This window comes from Apteryx rowi, unplaced genomic scaffold, assembly GCF_003343035.1.
Source record: "Apteryx rowi isolate R43461 unplaced genomic scaffold, aptRow1 scaffold_193, whole genome shotgun sequence".
Lineage (NCBI taxonomy): Eukaryota > Metazoa > Chordata > Aves > Apterygiformes > Apterygidae > Apteryx > Apteryx rowi.
In genome coordinates, this window is record NW_020448230.1 from 1413306 (window position 1) to 1437130 (window position 23825).

The following is a 23825-nucleotide window of genomic DNA, read 5'->3' on the forward strand; positions in this document are numbered from 1 at the left end:
TGCCAGCAGGTCGAGGGAGGTGATCCTCCCCCTCTACTCAGCCCTGGTGAGGCCACATCTGGAGTACTGTGTCCAGTTCTGGGCTCCCCAGTACAAGAGAGACATGGCACTACTGGAGGGAGTCCTGCGGAGGGCTACCAAGATGATGAAGGGACTGGAGCCTCTCTCCTATGAGGAAAGGCTGAGAGAGCTGGGCCTGTTCAGCCTGGTGAAGAGAAGACTGAGGGGGGATCTTGTCAATGTATACAAATATCTAAAGGGAGAGTGTCAAGAGGATGGGGCCAGACTCTTTTCAGTGGTGCCCAGCAGCAGCACAAGAGGCAACAGGCACAAACTGAAACACAGGCAGTTCCATCTGAACATGAGGAAAAACTTCACTGTGAGGGTGACAGAGCACTGGAACAGGTTGCCCAGAGAGACTGTGAAGTCTCCTTCTCTGGAGATATTCAAAACCCGCCTGGATGCGATCCTGTGCAACGTGCTCTAGGTGACCCTGCTTGAGCAGGAAGGTTGGACTAGATGATCTCCAGAGGTTCCTTCCAGCCTCAACCATTCTGTGATTCTGTGATCTGGCACTATATATGCTTATCTTTCCTCTTTGTGGGTCTGTACATTATGATTAACCAAAATAAATTTGTGAATTGAAAACAGATTTATACCAGGAATTAACTTTCACATGGTGAGTAGGGACTGAATTTAGTGGACAAAGTCCCTTTGATTTCAATAAGCTTATTTGTTAAGATAATGACAAAGTGGGAATCAGTACATGTGACAGAATCTGGCGATACAGATTTTCAGAACTGCAATGGTATAAAACTAGTATAATACAGAGAAGAATTTGTTAAATGTGTAGTTAAACACAGTGAAAGGATAAATTATAGAAACATTCAGATGCCAGAATAACAACTGCCTCAAAAATATACACTATTTTAAACAGGATCTGACTTACCAACTAAAAAAACCCGATGCCTGGTTAACATAAAGACAGTTAATATTTTCCACATTACAAAGTTTTCCAAATAGAAGACAGCTAAACAAACTGCTTATTTCAATCTCTACGGTAGAATCATAGAATTGCAGAATGGTCAAGGTTGAAAAGGACCTCTGGAGACTGTCTAGTCCAACCCCACTTTCTTTCAGACATTTCAATTCATTGAAATGTCCAAGTCTTCAAGCAATTTTCATCTGTAAATATATCACATAGATACTTTTATTATAAATAATACAGTGCTATTTTTCAAAGATCTGTTTGCATGTGCAACTAGGGATTTCTTATTTGAATTAATTCCAGACAGTTTATATTAAAGCTCTTCTTCAAAAGCCACCTGCAAAACTAGCAGGTTTCATCATTTATAAAATGTGTCAGTCTTAATTTCCAAATTACTTGGCAACTTCATATTTTAATTCATTCTCTTACCAGATGGTTGGTTTCTCTTTTGTGCAAATACATCAGAATTGGTCTACAACACTTCACACTAACCTTGATATGTTTAAATTACCTGGAATAAAAAACATCAACAGTACCATGTGCAGTGTGGTGAGTAGCAGTTTCCACAGCAGATCACAGCAAAGGGAGACATTTGGCTGAGGATAAGGGGAATTAATCTTCCTCTTTGCCATCACAGTATCTGTACTTCCCTTACTGTTTATGTAGCTTACTACTGTATAACACCACCAAAAATAGCAAATCAGTTTGCTCTTAAGCCTTCTGTCAGAAGTATAGATTGGCACCTTAGAACCCACTGGAGAGTGTAGAAGTTCTACTCCCTAAACAGACATATGTCTGGCGATTGCTAGAAAAACAAATTTCACAGGGAGGTTCACAGCCTCAAGAAACATATACAGCTACCACTTGTGCAAGAAGTGATGAAATTGAAATATCAGAAGTACAGAGTTCTAGAATAGGCTTCCAAGAGCATTAGACAAAAAAACTATTTTTTAAGAAGCCTGATGCATTTCTTATCTGGACTATATGACTCAATTGCTTGAAATGGCACAAGCAAAACCTCTGTAGTACAAAAGGCCCCTTCCAGAAATATGCTTTTTTATTGTGCTGGTGATCACTGAAGCCTTTATTCAAGTTGAATCTTTCAGGTGTTACTATAATGCTACATATATTATTAGTATTCTCTCTTAGATGGAAAGAGGGCTTCCCTCGGAATTTTTCCCTCGGTAAATCAGATCCATTTGTTACTGTGTTTTCCTCTGCTTTTCCAGTTATAGACTGATATTTCAGAAAAAAATACCATCAAATAGCAACCACAGAAATGCTTGCTGTACTGGAAGTTTTTCTGACTGGTTTGTATCTTCACTAACTGTGGAGTCTCATCCTTGGAGATATTCAAAAGCCATCTGGACAGTGTCCTGGGCAATCTGCTTTAGCTGACCTTGCTTGAGCAGCGGGGTTGGACTAGATGATCTCCAGAGGTCCCTTCCAACCTCAACCATTCTATGATTCTGTTAAAGTCTTTAGTCCCCATTTTGAGTCAAAAATACTTAATTTTGTCCACATCACTGAAAGACACATGGCTGACTTTGAAAGCAGGTTTTATAAGGATTATCATCCAGTTTCCCTAGCCATTCTAAAATAAATGAATTTTTAAAAAGTCGTAAGTGTTTTTAGAAGGTCTGAGTAGAAAGGTACAGTCTTAGATTCACCAGCACCGTTTATCAACCACAAAATGCCAGTATATTCAATTTAACTGGGTACACAAATGCTTTGTGTTGATGATACCTGATGGTACAGGAACCAGATAACATTGATAAAACTTATCCAATACACAGTATGTAAATGCATTATTCTTAATTAAAAAAAAAAAAACTACCCACAACAAAACCTAGTAATTTGGAATTAGCTTATTTAATCATTCTTAACATTATTTTAAATAATCTAGTGTAAAGCTGTTAAGGAGTTCTAGACTTTTAGACCAGTATTTATTAGCTTTTCTGCACTGGTCATTTTCTATTCATTTGAACAGGCTGTAGTCCCAATAGGATTCAAAATTAATCATGAAATATCCAGCAAGGAAAAAACCTACTGTAAGAGTTGCACCAGTTATTGGTTTTGGTTTGGAGAACATCATTACTCTCATAGCATGCTGATTTCTGAAATCTACCAGGAATCCTACATATCCTCAATTAAATGAGCAAAAATGCCTCAGGAAAACTGATGTTCCGAGGAAATGTTGTTCTAATACAGCATTACTATCACCCAGTTTTGAAAATATGACAAAAATTATTCATTTAGCTTTCTACAGAAGTTATAAGGTTGGGGTGTGAAGCTGAGGAGAAACTTCAAACTTTAGTCCCATTGTTTAGTTTACATTCTTCTCATCCTAAAGACTATACATTTTGAACCATTTTCTGGGACTATTTTTAGGCATAACTTGACATTTGCTAGGGTTTAAAAAGTTACCTCCTTTCGAAAGGTAACTAGTGCCCCTCAGCTGAGCAGGAATAACTTCTTGCGAAAGCCCAACTCACACATGTGCATGAAACACTGCTAAAATGTGTCAGTAGAACTCMCAGTCAGCTACAAGGTCTCACCTGAAAATCTGAAACTTGTAAGACGAGATTTAGGGCAAAAAGTTTCTCCCACAGCTGTTTTGCCAGCAAATATTTTTCTGTAAATGCCCTTAGTCAGAGAATGTAACAACAGTTAAATATTTTGATGCTTTTATTAAAAAAAAAAGGGGGGGGGGAATCTGATCTTTTAAAAAATTCCAGAAGAGCAACATACCATTTTAAGTATTCTGTAAGCAAAAACAGCAAAAATACCTACTGTTAGAATTCCACAATGAACATGCGGACTAGCCCTTCACATTTATTCAGACCTCAGTGAGATACTGCTGCACAAGAGTAGCTGCTGCCACTCCAGCCATCACAGTCATGGTTGCCAATGAACATTCATGGTAAAGTAAAAACCTACCACTGTCAAACCTATTAAGATCAGATAAAAAAATTAATTGAAAGAAAAAGTCTTTTCTATTTTCAAAGAAAATGGTGGTGCATCACTTTCTTCTCCCTTCAGTGACAATAAGTAGCAATCACCACCTAGGAAGGGGTGTATTGGTGGAAAGAATGAGCAATAATCTCACACAGACCATTTCAGTTCAGTGGTAAACTTTAGGTTTGAGGAAAGCAATGAGGTAAAGCTTATAATACATATATGTATTATGCATTATATAGTTATAATGTATGATAATATTCTAATATGAAGCTAGACTAAATGATTAAAGGAATACCTTTGGGCTTTAAATCTATGTCAAAAGATGTATAATGTATGTTTAGATTAATCTGTACATGAATATCTTAAATGGGGCTTTATTGGTTCAGATAACTGAGCATTTTAGATAGTATTTCATGCACAAAAATCAAGTAACTGGAATTAACTGTCATGATTTTGTATGTCCAATATTTTGCAAATCTAGTGACAACTTTATACAAGTTAACACATTTCTGCAGTGTTGTATGATTATACCTCATTTTGTAAGAGTACAGTTGATGTTTTGTAATAAAGAGCAKAAAAAGTGAAAAAGGATTTAGTCCTGTAGTAAGAGCAGTAAAGCCGCCCGAAAACTATGATTTCTATGGCTTGCATCAATAAAATATTCTAAACTAAAATTACAATAAAAATAGACATTTACACAGAACTTTGTGAGTGTACAGGACTCTGTTGAGAGCAACAACAGTTAGAAATATTTTGTAACAAATGCAGTCTAAGTCTGACATGCAGTCTATGACAAGAACAATAAACCAGGTTAATGRAGGCAAAACAGAAAATTTTCCTGCATAGATAACAGTCTGTTATAAAATCCTGTGTTTATGAAAATCCCAGAGTACATAATACTTTCATTAATAAATACTGTGCTCACATCAAATTAACAACAATGTAATCTACATACACCAGTGTAACCAATGTACAACAGGTTTTTCAATCTCTATTTTGACTATTCGCATCCCTACTGATGTTGTCTTTCACTACCAACAGCTTGTTGCTGATGTGTAAAACTAATATATACCCACTGGTCTGAAAATACCATAAATTGGAAAGAAAACTCTCTAAAATAGTACTAATTTTTACCTCTGTTGTTATGAACTGAATCTGAATAAGAAAAATAAATACAAAGGCATTTATATTTTTCTGTTAGTTTTATGAAACAGAGGATTAAAATATAATTCACTTCAGAAAAATTTATAAGAGTATTTTGTTTTTCAAAAATGGACCTCTTAGAAACCAAACTGTCTACATCAAATACATATCTTTCATTTATATTTCCTAAAAAAAATACATTTTATCTTAGTATTCCCTTTTCTCTTCCTTTTTTTATTTTTGCAATGGAATACAGAACCTAGAAAATGTTTCTATAAAAAACATTTTTCTTAGAACTTCCTACTAGATTATTATCAAATTATCAAACAAAATATCAAATTACCTGGAGTGGAACCATGCTTGATTTTATACCTACCAGAAGTCCATGGGTTAAAAACAGAATATGTAAACCACCAGCAAAAGATAAGCAAATAAAACCAAGGATGAAAAGTAGAGTTCCAGTTGTAACTGTTTTAATGGCTACATATCTCTTGTAAAAGTTTTTCAGAAGTGGGACCAAGAATCATAACAAAACTGCAGCTGAGTGATCCAATCCATGCAAAGAATCAAAATCCACCAATTTCTCATAATTAAATAGCTTTTTTCCTTTATAATTCATAACCACAAGATAAGACTAAGTACAAAATCTTCAAAGGTAAACTACCATGCTTTCTACTGAAAACAACAGGGTATCTACGGTTGATTCAAATCAGACAAGATCATAGGTATTCTCTATTTCCAAGACAAGCTCTTACTCCAGTTGTCAGTCATTGTTTCTTATGGAGGGAGCTAAGTGTTCTCTACTTCTGATCCTCAACAAATCACAGATTAATAAATAAATTCCAGTTACTACAGATTTAATATGTATTATTTACATTAGCTTGTATTAACTAAAATAAATGTTTAGGAATGATAAAGCTATACCAAGACTGTATAAGTAACAGCTTTAAAAAACTGCAATAGAATATTAACTCTACTGGTTTATCTTAGCTTTAYAAATAGATCAAACTGATAATGCAGTAATTCAGGATACATATTTCTAATTAAAAGGCAATGAAAACAAGTGGTAGATGATATTTTCATTAAAAATATGAATGGTGCACTGGGATATAAAAGTTGTGTTACACAATACTGTCAATCCAAAGAAACTGAACTTTGATGTCAGCAACAAAACTAGGTAATAAGTAGTTGTACAAGTAACAGGTTTTTTAGTTTGGTGGGGAAAGAATCCTGACTGGATCGATAAGAACTTCCACTATCAAAATAGCTTTTTAATGTTTAGGTTTTGCTTTCTTGACAAAATAAAACCCAGACACTTTTCATCTCAAGTTAGATAACAGAGCTTATTCAACCAAAAACAGAGAATTTCTTTTCAGGAACTTGTAATAAAAGGGAACTGAAGTGCTAATTATAAAGCTGCCAGAGAACATCTCTTACTCAGTAGTCACATCATTACCACTGGATCATGTCATTCACCCACAGCAGAGGAGATAGCATTTAATTCCCTCTTTAGCCTAAAGGACCTGCAATTGTACTTCCCAGAAGGAAATTAAAACTACCATTGTATCATTTTATCAAAAAATGGTCCCCTCTACATTAATTTTGTCCTGTTTCTCTTCAGTTCCCACCCCTCTTCTCCAGCTGCTATCTCTCCTTGCATGTTTTTTTTTCATTTTCTTCCCTCTGCCTTTCCCAAACGACTTTGATCTTCTATGTCCATCCTAACCCTCTTGCAGATTCACCAGTTTACAATGGTCACTTTTCTCAGAAAAATGAGTATATAAATAGAAGATCTATCACATCAAATTTAAATACCATGGGAAGACAACTGTTGCTTTTTACAGGGACCTGATCAATAAATTAATGAGCTTTGAAGATGATATGTGCCAGAAAACATATTTAGCTTTATGTTACCTGCACGAGATATTAAGCTTTGATTTAGCACTGCGCACCTATGACCTACCTGTTTCTGAACTGCTTGAAAGGACAGTGTCAAGCAAGGATGCCACGCACCAACCGCAAGCAGAATGGAATCCACTAACAGGCAAGGAATTTGTACATACAATATACCACAACCCAATTGCTGCCTCCTTCTGGAGGAGGATATTAAGTTAAAGCTAACCAGCAGCATCTTCTTTGTGTACACCATGACACAACACAGTACATATCCTTCTCTCTTTAAACACAGTAGGAAACAAAGACCCATGTAAAAACAATTTTTTTGCTCTTTAAAAAATAACTGATGAAATGAATGCAACAAAAAAGAAAATTACACCACACATTCCCTACACAGTGTACTGCATACCTACCTTAATGTTAAAGTATTTTAATAAAAAGCAGCATCCATAGCAAACCCTGAAAAAAGTTATTCCACAAGCAGTGAAAATAATGTCTGATTTCCTATAAATCCGTGTCATTTTATTTCACTAAACTCCCAGCACCAACCCTAGCTCATCTTTCAGTTCTGTTGACATGGTCACTGAATAAATGACAAAATATTTAGAGGCCTATTAGCAGTATCGTCTGACCAGCCTGCCAATATAGCTACCTGCTGCCAAATGTCTAGCAGTTGGATTCTGCCCCTTCGATGGGGACGCTGAACTAGGTCTATCTGGCAACAGATTTCACAAAAATTGCAAAAAGGTATAATATTAAATTTAACAACTCATACCTTCACACTGCAAAACTCAAGTAAAAACTGTAAAGATACCAAACCAGTTGCTGAAACTTGCTTGTTGAAGCATGACTTCCATTCATTTAGCAGCCCTTTGTGAGCTATTTCCACCCTTTCACCCCCATTTCTCCCAGAGGCAGGAAGATTATTTATGGCTGACTGGGATTTCAGCTGCACCTCAAGAGGCAGCCTCAAGGATTTTTAGCAAGATCTTGATATCGGCACAATCCCTAACCAAAGCACACAGAGTACTCCTCTACCCCAGTGATCTTTTTCACCAACTACAATCAGAGCAAAGAAACAGAAGGACACATTTTCTACCTTTCAAAGTCACTTCCAATAATCATTTTTTTCCTCCCACAAGGCAACAGCCAGGGAGCTATCCTGCCTCCCAGGCGAGGCACAGCTCACACTGCAGTTTCAAACGCGCCAGGAGCCACTGCGCAGCCCTCAAGGTAGCCATGGGCCGGCAACCCGCGACACAGTCTGGCTCGGCCGCTCTGCTCTCCCTGGGGGAGGGCCTCGAGGTGCTGATGGAGGCTTCTTCTCTCTCCCTTTACCCCCTCACCCACCACGGCCCTTACTGGCAGGAACCGGTCCAGCGAAGCCGGGGCGCACTCCCCCCTGCCCCGGGGCGCCCCGAAGAGCAGTGCCCGCCCTCCCTCTCCGCCCAGGCAGCGCAGCGCCTGTCACCGAGCCCCCTCCCACGGCAGGCTGCCAGCCCCCCGTTATCTCCCCGCCTCGCGGCGCCCTTGGCACCGCCCCGCCGCCTCGCACCCCGCTCGGCGCTGATTCGCTGGCGGCAGGGAGTCGTTGGGSGGGGGGAGGGGCGGCCGTTGGCGCGGCCGTTGGGGACTGCGGGGGAGGCGCTGCGGGCGGAGGAGTGCGCGCGCCGTGTCCGTGGGCTGGTTGGTGGTTTAACGGGATTCAAGTCACGCGTTTCTCACTCCGTGCGCAGCTGAGCACGGCGCGGGGCCTCACACCCAAGTCTCGCAGGGACAGATGCGAAATCAGTTCGGATAAGAGAGATTTTGCACTGAATAAGAGAAGTTGCAAGGTAATACACATAACAAGATTTTTAAGGTAATACATGTAGCAAGAAACCCATGCTTGAGATATTTAAAATCAGTATAATGAGGTCTGAGGTTTTAGTTTTATTCAGCCAGTTATATTTTTATTTGCTGAATTCTCTTCTAGAAAATCATCAGTGCTAGAAACAGCAAATGCATGCATATGCATTTACATAATTTTGTATATTTTGCCTATGTTACAGTTCTTTAATGAGAAATATATATGATCTTTATCATACCCGGCATTAATATTCAAAAACCTCACACTGCACTGTAAACAAGGATGGATTGTACCAGCAAAAACAGTACTAGTTTCACATCATGTCATATCCTCAAGTGTTCTTCAGCTCTGGCGTTGCTGGTCTTGGCCCTTTTAATTGCCACTGGAGGATGTGTTTTCTGGTCCAAACTCCCTTCTCCCTTCAGTCACGAGTTCAAAAAAACATCCAAGGCAAACTGCACACTGCAAGTTGTGTTAATTTACACTGCCGTCAGAGTGGAGAATCCCACATAACAGCAAGTCCAGACATTGCCGTGGCTCACACTCCTGTTCCATGGGAACTCCAGAAGACTGGCACTTTCGCTGACTGCAGATGGTAGCAGTGGTGCTTTTGTCCTCTACTCTGTCCTGCTGCTCTGCCCTCCAGCTCTTTGAAGTGAATCTGCTCCTACTCCTGTCTAGAACATCTTTCTGTTTGTCARGGTATTGGGGGTTTGAGTTCCTCAGCAGTCCGGGTTTTCCCCCCATCGTTCTTACAATATGGTGAAGCTCCCTCAGTGAACAGAAGTGGCGGTCAACTTGTTCACTGTTCACATCTCTGCTGGAGAACAGTTTCTGCATAGCCTGTTTTGAGGGTATTCCTGTGTGTGGTTTTTAAAAAATCACTTAACTTTGCCGAAAAGTCATGACTGGGTAAAAAAAATTCTTTCATTTATTATAAATATTCCTATATTCATTGTGAGTCAAATGCTGACCAGTTTGGTGAAAATCTGGCCAAATTAAGTCACACTCTACTCCTATTTTTAGATATTGTCCTTAATAATTTCTGAAGTTAATAGAATAAATTTCATATATGTGTATTTGTGTTAGTAAATCCATTCCTAAGGAAACTTTGTTAATGGTCGCTAAGTAGCAAGAAATGCATCAGGTTTTGTCACTGATCTAGTTGCAACAAAAAGTATTGGAATTTGAATAATCACAGTTCTGTTCTTCAGATTGTCTGCTTCTGAAGAAGTGGTGTATATTTCAGCTAGAAAGAATCAACTTTTCACAGGGATGTTTGCACGAAGTGATCAGCTTCAGTGAATTCCAGGATCTGAATCCACTGCTAAATGAAAGGGAGAATCTCTCAAATAAAGCTCTGTTCTTTGTTCAGCAGATAATCTGAATAGCTAGCAGAAAACCTTCCTGTGCRTATTTCAGTGTTCTATTTATTTCATAATTTTCTACTTTTCATAATACTCTCTTTAGTAGACAGGTCACTATTGGCTTTGATCAGCCTCAGTCATGGTGTAAGCTTGTGCAACTCCATTTAGAGGCATCTGATGAGCAGGTGGAGCACAGAACTAGGCAAAGATTTATGAGACCCAAAATCTAAGTCCAGCTATGCCTGTTTCTTTGTCTTTCTGTATACTAGCTTTTCTTGAATGAGACAGGCGGTTTCTATTCAAAATGAGGAGTGTTCCTTTATCAACATCACCTTCCTGATAATTCTAAGTGATTGCACTTTAGAAGAGCATGGATGTTAGGTGAATAAGATTTCAGTTTTTCAAAGGACAGTGTTAGCCTTTTGTTTATGTTATTTTATTGAAAGGAGCTGTGATTCATGGGAGCTTGCCATTGGGGTGCAGAAAAGCACAAATGACTGGTTACCATATGCACAGTGAGACTGGTCTGGGTTGTTCAGCGAGCAGAATCTTTCAATAATAATGTTGTTCAAATTGTGTTATATAGTAAAAGAAGATATATTATCACTCAGAATTTCGCTAGTCTGTCTTGAATGATAAGTATCAGAGTTTGTCCTTGAACTACGGCTGTTGTATTTCTTGTATCTCATGCACCACAGATCTTTCATTATCTTCACAAAGTAACTTCTAAACTTCACTCCAATAAATGCATAGAGCACAGGGTTCAAGCAACAGTGTAAGAATGCTATGGCTTCTGTGGTGTATTTTGCATAAGCTATTTTCTTTTCACTGTCACAAGATTTGTTCATCTTGCCCAGATTTGTGGCTGTCACAAGAAGAACGATATTATGGGGTACCTGGCAAACTAGGAAAACAACTACAATTAATACTATCACACGGATTGCTTTGTTTCTTTTGGAATTTTGAGTTTGTTGTAAGGATTTGACAATGAATGTATAGCAAAAAATCATGAACATGAAAGGAATAAAAAAGCCAAATCCAAGTTGTAGACTCAGCAGCAATAATTTCAGCATAGGGCTTTCAGATGTTTCGTCAGATCTGTGATCACAAATCTCTTTGGTTTCATTGATGGAGAAGCTGTAACTTTCACTGTATAGGAAAGAGGAACTGGAGATTAAAACTGATGCTATCCATACAACCAAACAAATCAGTTTACTGTATGCTAGCGTTCTTGCCCTGAGTTTAAGTGACTTTGTTGCTTGTACAATAGCTATGTACCGGTCCACGCTGATAAAGGCCAAAAGCAGCATGCCACAGTTGAAGTTGATTGCATAGATACCTCTGCTCATTTTGCACATGAAATCACCGAAAATCCATTTGTCAGCAGCGTAATTTGCTGCCCACAGTGGGAGAGTGAGAACAAACAGTATGTCTGCTATTGCCATATTGAAGAGGTACACATCCGTCATGGACTTGGTTCTTTCATATAAAGCAAAGGTCATCACTACAAAGATGTTACCAACTAGGCCGACAACACAAATCAACGAATATGCAACTGGCAGAAATACTTTTGTGAAGTTTCTGACTTCCTCCTTGGAACATGGTTGTGCAATTAGAGAAAGATAGTCTGTCTCATATGCATAATCTGTGGTATTAGGCTCTGCCTGTAAAAAAGAAGATCACCAGTTAATTACTTAATCACTAGCATTCCTTTCTGCAATTCCTATATGGTAGAAAAATGATAGGTAACAAAGTTGTACAAATACAAGGTACTAGTAGCTTTGGAAAAAATACACAAGTATTAAAAGGCTTGCTGATTTGAAATGCAGGTGACATTTCCCTTATGGTAACTGTAATCTTTCTGTGCAGTCTTTCCCACCTTTCAACTTCAAACCTATACCAAGCTTATCTCAGACAATCTGAAACACCGTTGTCTCCTCCAGCACTACATGTTTTAAYGCTGTTGTAAAATACTGTACATGAGAAGGTCCTCTTGTCCCCCACCTCCCGAAATCAAATATATTTAATACTCTGGAGGAGACTTACAAGAACTAAATAGTGAATTTGATAAAACCTTAATTAAAATATAAACATGGAGATAATCTTTTGGGATGTCTCAAAGGATACCATCCTTAAATATGTTATGCAGAAGAGATTAATCTGCCATCATGGAGAAGTCCATAGTGTAAATGTCTGCATCTTAGGTAGGGGTCTAGGCTTGCTTTAGAATGAAGGGAGAGGAACAGGCCAGTCTAGAATGTTACACATTTCATACTAATGTAGAAGTCTAAAATAGGTTGGCTGAATCAAGCCTAAAAATGATTACCTCTCTCCTCTCAACTAGACAGGTAATCCAGTGCGGCTAGCCTGAGAAGCAGACACTTGCACTGCAGACACCAGACCTATAGTTAGATTGAGTGCAACCCCAAATAATAGTGTGCTTTGCCAATGAACTCTGCTGTGAGAAACTTCTTATTAGCCAATTACTTCCAATATTATGGCACTCTTGGACCAGCAGCCGCAAAGAGCTTGAACTACCAGATTAATTGCTTTATTGGTTTATTAATATAGTTTATCAATTAAATACTTACGTTACTCATTTTGGCAGTACACTTTTGAGAAGGAAAAATGTGAGAAAAGCTTCAAAATGCTTTCCCAAGGATTTCTGAAAAGAAAAAAAGGAGATTGGATTAGGAAAATAACACAAGAAAAGTGAACTGGTAGAAAAACAATTGGAAATAAAACATTTATTCAAAGAAGAATCACGTCACTTCAGCTATATCAACAATACACACAAGCACCTCAACAAATCATATTTCTCTGCCTTTTTCTGTCTTCACATTGTGCAGACATGGAAGGCTGGTGGTTTGTATCAGTATAATTAAGAGCACCACCTTACCTATGGAATGGTTATTTGTACAGCTAATAAATATATGAGCATATGTGACTCTTGCTTCACATTGACTTTGTACCACAGGAAATTAGAATAAATTTTACTTTTAAAATATCTGTATGACAATGGAAATTGATGTATTAAGATAAAAATGAGACAATAAAACAGCACCACATTACTTATGTTACTCCATAACAGTTTTACTACATTTTAACATGGATAATTGCTTATTACAGTGCACAGGGTAGTACCCAATGTGGGCAAGGACTGAGTGAGCACTAGTGTGACTCATTTTTATCCCTGTACGGTGTATAGATCTCTTTTGTTATACACTGCATAATATCAAAATTCCAATTTTGGGACAAAATAACTTTCTTTATCTCTGTGCTATCTAGTATTTTACAAACAGTAATTAATTTATTTGCAGAGCACTGTGTGATGAGGAGGTATTGTTACATTTATTTTACAGAGAAGGAACTCAAGCATGGAATCATTACAGTAAGTATCCCCTTGAGATGTTCAGTTTGCAACACCCCTTCCCCCCAACATCACTTTTAAGTACTTAGCATTAYGTAAGACTTCAGGTGTATAAAGGACTGAATCCATTGACTCTGGTTGCAGTGAGGCTCAGACTTCTGCAAATCAGACCTCAGGTCTGAAGTCACAGATACAGATAAAATGGGGAACATGTCATTGGTGGCCGCCTATACAAAGCTGGGATTAAATGACTTGCTTAACCTCACGCAGGAACCAGCAGGCAGGAGATTTAGTTCCTCAGCATTTGCCTGCTGTAACCATGAGTTCAGTCTTCCTCTTCTTCATTCCTTGCTCCCTGAGAATTGCATGTGCCAGCAATGCAGTAATTGCAGGGACTGGGTCACATATTTGCTAAGGGTGTGAATGTCATTTTCATTTAGATTTAGAGTATCTCTGCTTTTTAGTAGTTGTGCTGCTAGGAGGAAGTGCATGTGGGTCACATTTTAAGTCTAAATTAACAAATCCTTCCTGTCTGGGAATTACAAGTGGGGCAGATGCAGTCCAGATATAACTGGGAAGCTGGGGGAGGGAGAGGACTGAACACTCTCCACTCACTACCCAAAAGGCAGCATAATGAGGATCAGACTGTGTATGACTCATGTGGGGAGACAAGCTCATAAGAGATGGCTGAAGGTCTGTAAAAGCCCACACTATGTGATGTTGCTTAGCATCACTGCTTCGCAGGCTTTCCTGCACTTTAAAGAAATCTTTAACCACCACTCCAACTTCCTCTGCTGGCTTTTCAAAGCTGATTTTCTGAAGCTGCTGGAGTGTAACAGCCTGAACACCCTTGAACACCTTCTGAAGCAAGCTTTAACAATTTAAATTTGTCTCACAGACATGCAAAGCTTTATAAGCCGTGTGGTTAAGTTCCACCACTCAGCTGGAGCTGRTCCCTGGCCCATGTTCTCTGAGCAACCTGAGCCAATCTCCATCTATTGCTGTAGCCTCCTCTGGCCCCATCCAGCGAGACACACATGCCTTTTCTTGGTCTTTCTGTGCAACTCCTTGCACTAGGTAGCACTTGCACTTGCACTAAGTACAGCAACTCTGCAGTTAGACAGCAATAAATGAGTACCTGTCCAGGTTATTATTTTAGAGACTGTTATCATTTTATTGTTGCAAGAAAAATGGAAATGGTACGATCAATACCTTGCTAGGATATACATGATTATAATATACAAAGACAGCCTGATGGTGTATTTGCTCTCTGAAACCATAGCCCTTCATTGCACTTAGCCAAAGTAACTTTCAAATTTCAGTATAATGAGTAGAAGGAAGAAAGCATAGTGAAGACGTTTAGAAGAAAGGGAGCTCAGATGTTTCCTAAGGCCTACAAGGAGGGATAAGAAGAGAGATCTCCTCACAGTAGCTCTGAAGAATGGTTCCCTGCTCCTCAGAAGAGCTCAGCAGAAAGCCTGTAGAGAAGAGTTACACCTACTCATCACAGTGCTGCATACTCTCTCTCCTTAATGTTACAGAAATTCACAAGGGCACCACCAGTCACGCATTTATTCACAAAAGGACTTCCACTCTTCAACAACAACTTCTTGAGGCTGGTTGGTACAAGAGAATTAGAAAAAGACTCAAACTGAAACCAGAATTTCAAAGATCAGATTTAGGACCTGATTTAAATCTCCTGAGCTGATTTGCTTTCATGAATTTGAAACGGCATTCACTGAAGTTATTAGAAAGATGCACAGGCTGCAAAGGGAACTGAATCAAATCCCCTATAAACATACTTTTGTTTTCAATTAAGATCTCTTCAATAGTCTTTTAATAGGCAGCTTTATGATCTGCATATTTTTGGCTTTATTTAGCATTAATATATTAGGTAATTATCAAAAATAAATTTCCATGTGGATGTAGATGTATGTTCTAACATTGCTTGTATATTACATGTAGATAGAAGTCTATGCATATGCACACAAACACAGATGTTCTGAATATTAAATGTTGTATAGGACTTTTAATCTATTCTTTAGCTTACTATTTTTCTACTTCAGCATATTGCATTTCACTGTGAAAGCAATATGTGAGTACTCAATAGTAAGACTACACTACAATCTTAACTACAAATAGTTTATTTGGAATTTTACAAGCAAAAGACAATGGATAAAGAAAGACCTCAGGAAAAAGATAGATTTCTACAAAGCAAAAAACTTCTCAATACCTGGAGGGAATCAGTAAGCACCCTTTAAGTATTGCCTATCGTCATAAGTCAATCCTACATGTCACCTCTACTTATATGTGTAGTTTAATACATTCATCATGTATACATACATTTTAGATTACCTTTTCTATTTTAGTACTTACCAGATCAGAATATTGTCTGAAGCTTAGATCAAAGCAGATGTGTGATTCTGTTATCTTTTGTGGCTGGCTGAAGCACATTCACCATCAGCCTCAACAGAAGTACACTTTATTTAGAAAAACAAGAAATAACAGCATTAGTTAAAGGTACAGAGTTCAATTGAAATTATCACCACTTCCTCCTGACATGCCATAATAATAACCTGCTTTTTACGTAAGGGAAAATATTTAACTCTATCTATGCTGGAGACATGCAAGCTGGATGCAGGTCATCTATTTATTAGACTACCTATATAATGGTATTAGCTTTCAAATAATTTACCTAGCATTAGAATCAAGTAGGGTGATCTCTATCTAAATGTTCTCACTGTTAATCGTCACTGTGCTCAGAACTTATCCTGAACGATGGCCCATTTCTGCATAGGGTTATGTGTGCACTTAATGTCATRCAGATCAGCTGTCTCATTTAAATCTACAAGATCACTTACAGTAAGAAAAACTGCCAAACTGAGTCAAATATTAATTACTAAACTGAACAAAAACTTTTTTTTCTGAAGAACAGAAAAGAATCTGGTTTATATCAAAGGGCACATTATCCAAATGGTTTGCCTGAGGTGCTTGCACAAAATGTGCAAATGCCCAGGTAAAGAAGAAAAATGTCATTGTTTTTGACTGTTTGGTACAAACATTTGTGGATTATGTGCATTCTGTTCAGGTCTGTTGTTAAAGTTAGTTGGAAATAGGAGAATATTATATTTTATCATTCGTGAAATTTGAAAACTATAAATGTTTCTTTCCCAGACTTTTAGTTTAGATTTTGATGATAACTTAAATATTTGTGTTAGCAGAAAAGAGCAGTAAAAATCCTTCAAACTTATGTATTTCAGAAATTGTGCATGGGAACATTCAGTTGCAATTTGTGAAGTTGCTAGAGGCACCACATTGCACTAATACAGGCAACCTGGGAAGCTGTCTTTAATAGAATGCTGGACCTGAGAAATGCAAGATGTTGGATGTCACGTGTTTTTTTTCAAAAATGAGCATATGACAGTAAAAGTGGCTCCAGCAGCTTTTTTTTTTTTTTAAGTGTGGTGCTGCTTTCCACAAACCGTAGCCAGTGAATGAAACAAAAACATTGCATAGGTACAAAATGTGTCTTGGTGGATATAAAATATCATGTAATGGTCCATAATCATTTAAGCAGCCACATGTCATTTTCTTGACTGCCTGTTTTCGTAATATCCAAGACCTTGACTACAACTGTGATAAAATCCAAGCACTTGCAAAAATCACTAATGTAACATGTATGAACCCTGAAATGAAGGTCTTGTTTTTCCCTAGCTGACAAACACATCCACATTTTGATTACTACTGCTGAAAGAAATCATCACTTTTTGATGCATACAAAGCTAAAAAAGTGTGATATCAATCTGGATTGTGACTTGACTAACTTCAATGGACTCAATTTAAAATTTGGCCTTCTTATTGCTGTTTGAAGTAAATCATTGCCTGTCATCACAGATCTGTGGAAGGTTATGATTAAATCCATAAAGTAGTTGAGAGGCTGATTTATGGTTTGGCTAAGTTCAGCCCTTGGATGAGAGCAGATGGCTGAGGTTCAGTGCAGAGAAGATGATGTAAAGATAGGAGGCCAAGAAAACAGTTGTTGCAGATGGCTAAAGTTATCTCCCTTTTTAATTTCTTTTGATAAATTAAGCTAACAGCTGCAGTTAAAGGACCAGGTTGCAGCACTGGTCAAAAGACTTGATGACCTGTGGTGATGGGATGGGCGTGAGGTTTTGGAGTCTCACTACTGCCAGTCATGCTGTGCTTACTGGGTAGGCAGGACATCTTTTAGAGAGCTCTCATTCTATGCTACTTGCCTATGACCTTCCATTTCTTTTCAAAGGCTTTTTTGGTTTTAAATTATAACATCCTAAATGGTCTGGGCTCTGTTCTACCTGACCTAAGTCTCCATAAAACTCAGCCAAAAAAAGTGAGTTGTTTGTTAAGAATGACTAAACAGCAAGAAAGAACAGAATGGAAATTGTCATAGAACTTCTGTATAAATCTGTCAAGCTCCCACAGCTGGACTACAGTGCAGTTCTGCTTGCTCCCTCTCAGGAGGTATATAGTAACACAAGAAAAAGTACAGTAAAGGGCTACAGGATAATCAGGCATGGAACAACTGTCTGAATAAAGACTAAAAAGGCATATAGATGCCTCCCTGTGAAGTTATCAGGCAAAACAAGGTATCATCACAGAGCACCTAATAAAAATGGAAGGTTTGTTGCTGTGGGACATCACAGATAACAAACATACACAAGAGTTCAAAGAGGGATTATGCAAATGCAAATTACATAGGCCCAAAGCAGATTATTAGTCACAACAGCTTGATGGAAATCCCCAGCTCAAGGAGGCTTTTACAGCAGATTCCTGAAAGCTGGAAGGATATTGCAGCACAAGTGTCACTATGCAAATGTTCTTCTCCTCAGGCATCTGCATCTGGCCACATTCAGAAGTAGGATGCTGCATGGACCTTTGGTCTCTGGGACAGTTCTTGTATTCTCAGCAGCCATCATGCACAGCAATAAACCTTACCTTGGTCTGAAGCAGTCCAAAGTCAGTGACTTGCAGCAGATGCTGGAGGACACCTGTGTTTTAATTGGCCTACAAAGATGAGCAAGTAGCGCTAAGCTGTTGTTCAATGCAGAGGGCAGCATGGAGGCAGAGCTGGGAGTGGAGAGGGTGCATGAGCTATGATGTGGCAGAAGATGCAAACTGATCGCACTGTATTTTTGTTTTGCATATTAAAACAATTGGCAAGGTGCCCAGAGCTTGTGAATAGGCATTTTCCAGACATCCTTAATCAAAATAACAAAGTACATTTCTCTGTATTATTTATTAATTTCACAGTTCATAACAATTTCCATCATTAAAACTTCACTAGTTTTCAGGTGGCCAATCTGTTAACTTTTGCTATAAAGGGCTTTTTTGAAAAAAACTATTTTTGCTCTATTTTGCCTTCATGCTGTTATTTACATTTCAAAATGCAGTAACGGAAATCTCCTAATTAACTTGATTTGGACTTCAGACAAGGCTCATAAGGACTTTTCTGGACTTTCTTGGATAGAAAATGTAAGATTCATTTGTAACTATTTCTCTTGTCTCTGAAGTGCTGTGAGGAATAGTACATTTACTCTTGATAAACTGATTTGCATATACTTTTTGTAATAACACATATGCCATATATGACAGCCAAGATCCTTTTTAGGGAGTACTCAGTTTCTGCCCGAATACTGTCTGAAGCAGGTCACTGCTTCTTGCTCATGGTCTCTGACATTTTGAAACATTGGCAACAATCCAGTTAAAAACAGCACATTCAGCRTAGGAGCACATTCTATGCTGGTAAAGGGATCTGCCAATATGGAGTTCACGGTGGTGCCTTAAGTCTTCTTTCTTATAACTCTGGGACTGAAGAGATGAATCTTACATAGCAGATTTCTTTACACAAAGACAAATATTGTCCCTGGCCGTCATGTAAGCAGTAAATAATGATTAATGTAAGTAGAAATTCCCCTTGTATTACAAAAATGGATGCAACTTTAAATCACCAACTAAGTCCATAATGATTGCACTGCACATCCAAGCCAAGACTTCTGCTGCTAGTAATAGGTTCCAGCATCTCTTTCAGACAACAACCTGCCTTTGGAATATTAACCTGTGAAAGCCCATGAAGCAACTAAATATTATCAACACTATTTCACAGAAAGAGAGTTGTTTCAGACACTTTGGCTTTCCTATGGCCACATGAGATACTCTGCATCTGTTCCCTGGTACAGTTCATCAATGTAATGAGCCAGCTTGGTTCATTAAAAGACTAATCAAAATCTTAGTTTATTCATTACAAAAAGTATTGCTCATTCTCTTCTGTATTCAGATGTTTTCTAATTTAAGCATGTTATGCTTTTAGTCTGCAATATATTCAAATGTTCAGCAAGAATAACAGTCTTTCAGAAGGTGAAGAATTAAATCCATTTAGGTTAATGCCAAAGTTAGTAAATGGTAACTAATCCAACTTACCTTTGCGGCACATTTTCTTTTCACCCGCTTACAAAGCCCAGACAGCCTTCCTTGCAGATACTTTGTGCTTCGCCTTCACACAGTGGCAAGCAAAGAGGGCTTTTTCTTTTTAAGACATCTATTTGAAAATCTGCATGTTATGCAAATGAAACCCCCACATGTAGTTAGTTTTTGCTTGTATGTTTAAGCTCTGAAAGGAAATTTACTCTCGTTTAGCTTATATGGTTATTGTGGTTTCTCAAATCTCACCACATGTTAGTTKTCTGCCACCACTAATTAAGGAAAGAAAATATTGAAAGATAAGGAAAACAAAACCACCGTATGATTTATTCCAGAATCCACATGCTTCTTCTGGAATGACTCAGGACATTTTTGCTATTCTAAAAGAAATGCAATGTGCACATCCCATTCTGTTCCATCCTGCTTTAATGTTCTTTCATTTAAATTTAGATCGACTTAGTTTGATTCAAAAAACTATCAGCCAGCTGAGACTCTGGTCTCTCCTACATTCTTTCAGACTACAAATGTAAGCTATTTATTTACATTCAAGTTGTTTATATTACTTATTTAAATTTTTTTACATTACTCTCATATTGTCAACATATTTTTCTCATTATTTCTTTCAAAGTTTTCTTCTGTTTGCCTCTGCCTCTTTGCACCCCCTCAAACATGCTTTTTCTGTATTTAATATTTATGTATTTAGTTTTTTGTTCTTCTATTTTTTCTTCTGTGTTCTGCTTTTCTAGGTTTCTGGACTCTTCTTTTCATCTCTTGTTGTTTTCATCGTTTCTCTCCAGCGGTCCATTTCTTAGCACCACTTACTTGTTTCCCCTTTACTCTTTTTCAGCCTCACTCCTACATGATTCCATCTACTCCCACACACAAGAAACAGTCCTCCTCACTGTTATGGAAAATTAGGCTCCAGCCTAATCCAGCAGAAGATAAGGGCTCCAGCRTTATCCTCAGCAGAAGTCTTATTTGGGCGTCAATCGGCTATACCAGGAACTTATATCCTGGCTAAGACCAGCTTCTTGGACGAAGATGAATGGCTAACCCAGTATGTTCTAAGTATGCAAAAAAGGTTTGAAAATCTTAAAAACTATCAAAACTCAAGACATTTGTCTTGACACTGAACAAAATGTCATTTTGAAATACATCCCGATGAAACCCCTGAAACTGTACTTGTATATGTTGGAAAAGGATGTGTTTGTATGAGAACCCAGAGGACGGAGATAAGGGATTAGCCTCAAGTACCTCAAAGACGTTGGTGACAGCATAACCTGAATGGTGTTTTCCGTCCAAATAATAGGATGATCCATCTGTAAACAGAACTAAGTCTGGGTTTTCCAAAGGTTCATCTTTGAGATCCTCCCGGGGCTTGCTCGAGCTGACAGCCACCTGTTCACAGGAGTGATGAGGCTCTCCATCTTCAGGTAGGGGCAATAGCATTGCTGGATTTAAGATGTTGCATCTCTTTAAGGTCACATTATCTGCGTGTGGTATTATTGGTTCATAGCTGTGAGCTCTCTGTGGGGATAGTGCTTGAGTGGCGTATTGTTTTATTAACGGTTCTACTTCATGTGGCACATACACAGTCATTGGGTGACCCAGAACTACAGGTCCTGTTTTTTTTTTGATAAGGGCTGCTGTAGCTGCTATCACTCTGATGCATCCTGGAGTGCCTTTGGGTACCACATCTAGCTGGGTGGAGTAATAGGCCACTGACCTACAGTGAGGACCTAGTTTTTGATTGAGTACTCCACTTGCTACTCCTTGTCATTCATGAACGAATAATTCAAATGGCTTACTATAATCTGGTAGTCCTAGAGCCAGGGCTGAGACCAAYACCCTTTTTACAGATGTGAAAGCTTTCTCTTTTTCTGGACCCCAGGCCAAAGGCTTTATCTCCTCCTTCTTTGTTGCCTGAACCAAAAGTTTGGTAAGTTCTCCCAGCACGGGAATCCATGGTTGGCAAAATCCTGCACCTCCTAAAAATCCCCTAAATTGCTTTTTTGTTATAGGATGAGGCATATCAAAAATTGTCTTTACTCGTTCTGGATCAATTAACCTGTGTCCTTCAAGATAACCCCAAATATTTTACTTCTTGTTGACACAGCTGGAGTTTGGATGGAGATGCTTGATGCCCCTTCTCTGCAAGAGCGTTGCATAGAGAAATAGTATCTTTCAAACATGTTTCGTAATCTTTACTTGCTAATAACAAATCACCCACATATTGTATTAACACTGAACGTCCTGGAAGTTCGATATCCACAAGATCATTTTTAAGTATAGGCGAAAAAAATAGTCGGATACCCAGTAAATCCCTGTGGTAGCCTAGTCCAGGTCAATTGTTGTCCCTTCCAAGTGAAGGCAAAAAGATCTTGGCTGTCCTCAGCTACCGGTATACTAAAAAAGGCTGCTGTTAAATCAATCACAGTAAAATAAGTTGCCCRATGGGGTATTTGTAATAATATAGTTGATGGGTCAGGAACTACTGGATGTGGAGCAATTACATGTTGGTTTATAACTCTTAAGTCTTGTACAAACCAATACTCTGGATCGCCATCAAAATCCTGCCTATTCTTTTTAACTGGCAGAATTGGAGTGTTGTATGGGGATTCACAAACTCTAAGGATACCCAATTTTAAATAGTGATCAATTTGCTTTTGGATACTCTTCTCTGCTTCCTTTGGGATAGGGTATTGTTTAACCGCAGGAGGTAATCCCCCCTTTGTTTTGATTGAGACTGGACTAGTTGATTTCAATAGTCCAACATCCATTCCTGAAGAGCTCCACAGTTTTCCAGGAACAAATTCTAAACCTGTTGGAATTTGCAGATTAGTTGACTCTGGTTCTGGTGTCTCAGCCAGAACACTGAGCCCATTATTATTAATTTCATCCCTTCCGGCTGTAAGCAGATCTGAGTATCCAAGGCTTGTAAGAGATCTCTCCCTAAAAGGCAAAAGGGTGAATCCATGGAAATTATGAAACGTCCCCACACTCCTTTACCTCCAGTAGTGAGCAGTAGGGGCTTAGTTAACGTTCCCATTACTTACTTTTCCCATTACTGCCCATACTGTTATTTTTATCTGACGACTTACATCCTTTAGGCTCAAAATTCAAAAGCAAAAGGGTAGCTCCAGTATCCACTAAGAAGGGAATCTCTTGACCTTCTGTATTTGCCATTGTCTGTCCCCTGAAATCCAAATCTATATCCCATGAATTTACCCCAATTCCCACAGTATTTTCTGGGTCTCCCATCTCCTGTCATTGTGGACTGGCTGGGAATTGCCTGGTGTYATTCCCAGTACTCGACTGTCTCATGCTGTCCCCTCTATTCCTAGACATGCGGGGCTTCACTGGGCATTCCTGCTTCCAGTGCCCTTGTTCCCTGCAATAATGGCAATAATCATTAACTCCTAAGCGTACAACATGTTCGCTTTGATTCCATCTATCTCCTCTGGCCCTTTCTCACCCCCTTCCTCTAGTTTCTTTAAACCCATCTCTTAACACAACTGCTAACACACTCACTTCCTCCTTCTTTTGTCACCTCTTTTCTTTTACCTCCTCTTCATCTCAACCGTTGTATACAAATATAGCTAAATGTACTATTTCATCCATAGACTTCCCTGGCCAGTCAGGAACATGTTTAGAAAAATACTTTTTAATGTCCAAGGCCGTTTGATCTACAAATGTGGAAACTATCAGAGGCCTGTTAGCCTTGGCTTCTGGTTCTATCCCCCTTGCAAACATTCTGATTTGTTTAAATAGTCTGGAAAGGAAAGCTGAGGGGTG

At 38.5% G+C, this 23825-nt stretch overlaps 1 protein-coding gene across 2 annotated transcripts; it reads right to left on the reverse strand.

Annotated features, from left to right (window-relative positions):
* Positions 1 to 8924: 8924 nt before the first annotated feature.
* On the reverse strand, positions 8925 to 20168 carry CCR6 (C-C motif chemokine receptor 6). 2 transcript variants are annotated; one of them, XM_026062799.1, is made up of 4 exons: positions 20031 to 20168; positions 15951 to 16054; positions 12796 to 12869; positions 8925 to 11868 (listed from the first exon to the last, which is right to left on the reverse strand). In XM_026062799.1, exons 3-4 carry the CDS (start codon positions 12802 to 12804, stop codon positions 10783 to 10785), a joined length of 1095 nt encoding a protein of 364 aa, XP_025918584.1. In that variant the 5' UTR covers positions 12805 to 12869; positions 15951 to 16054; positions 20031 to 20168; the 3' UTR covers positions 8925 to 10782. The 2 variants fall into 2 exon arrangements, with proteins under 2 accessions (XP_025918584.1, XP_025918585.1); XM_026062800.1 differs by lacking the exon at positions 20031 to 20168 and adding an exon at positions 18549 to 18668.
* Positions 20169 to 23825: the final 3657 nt, after the last annotated feature.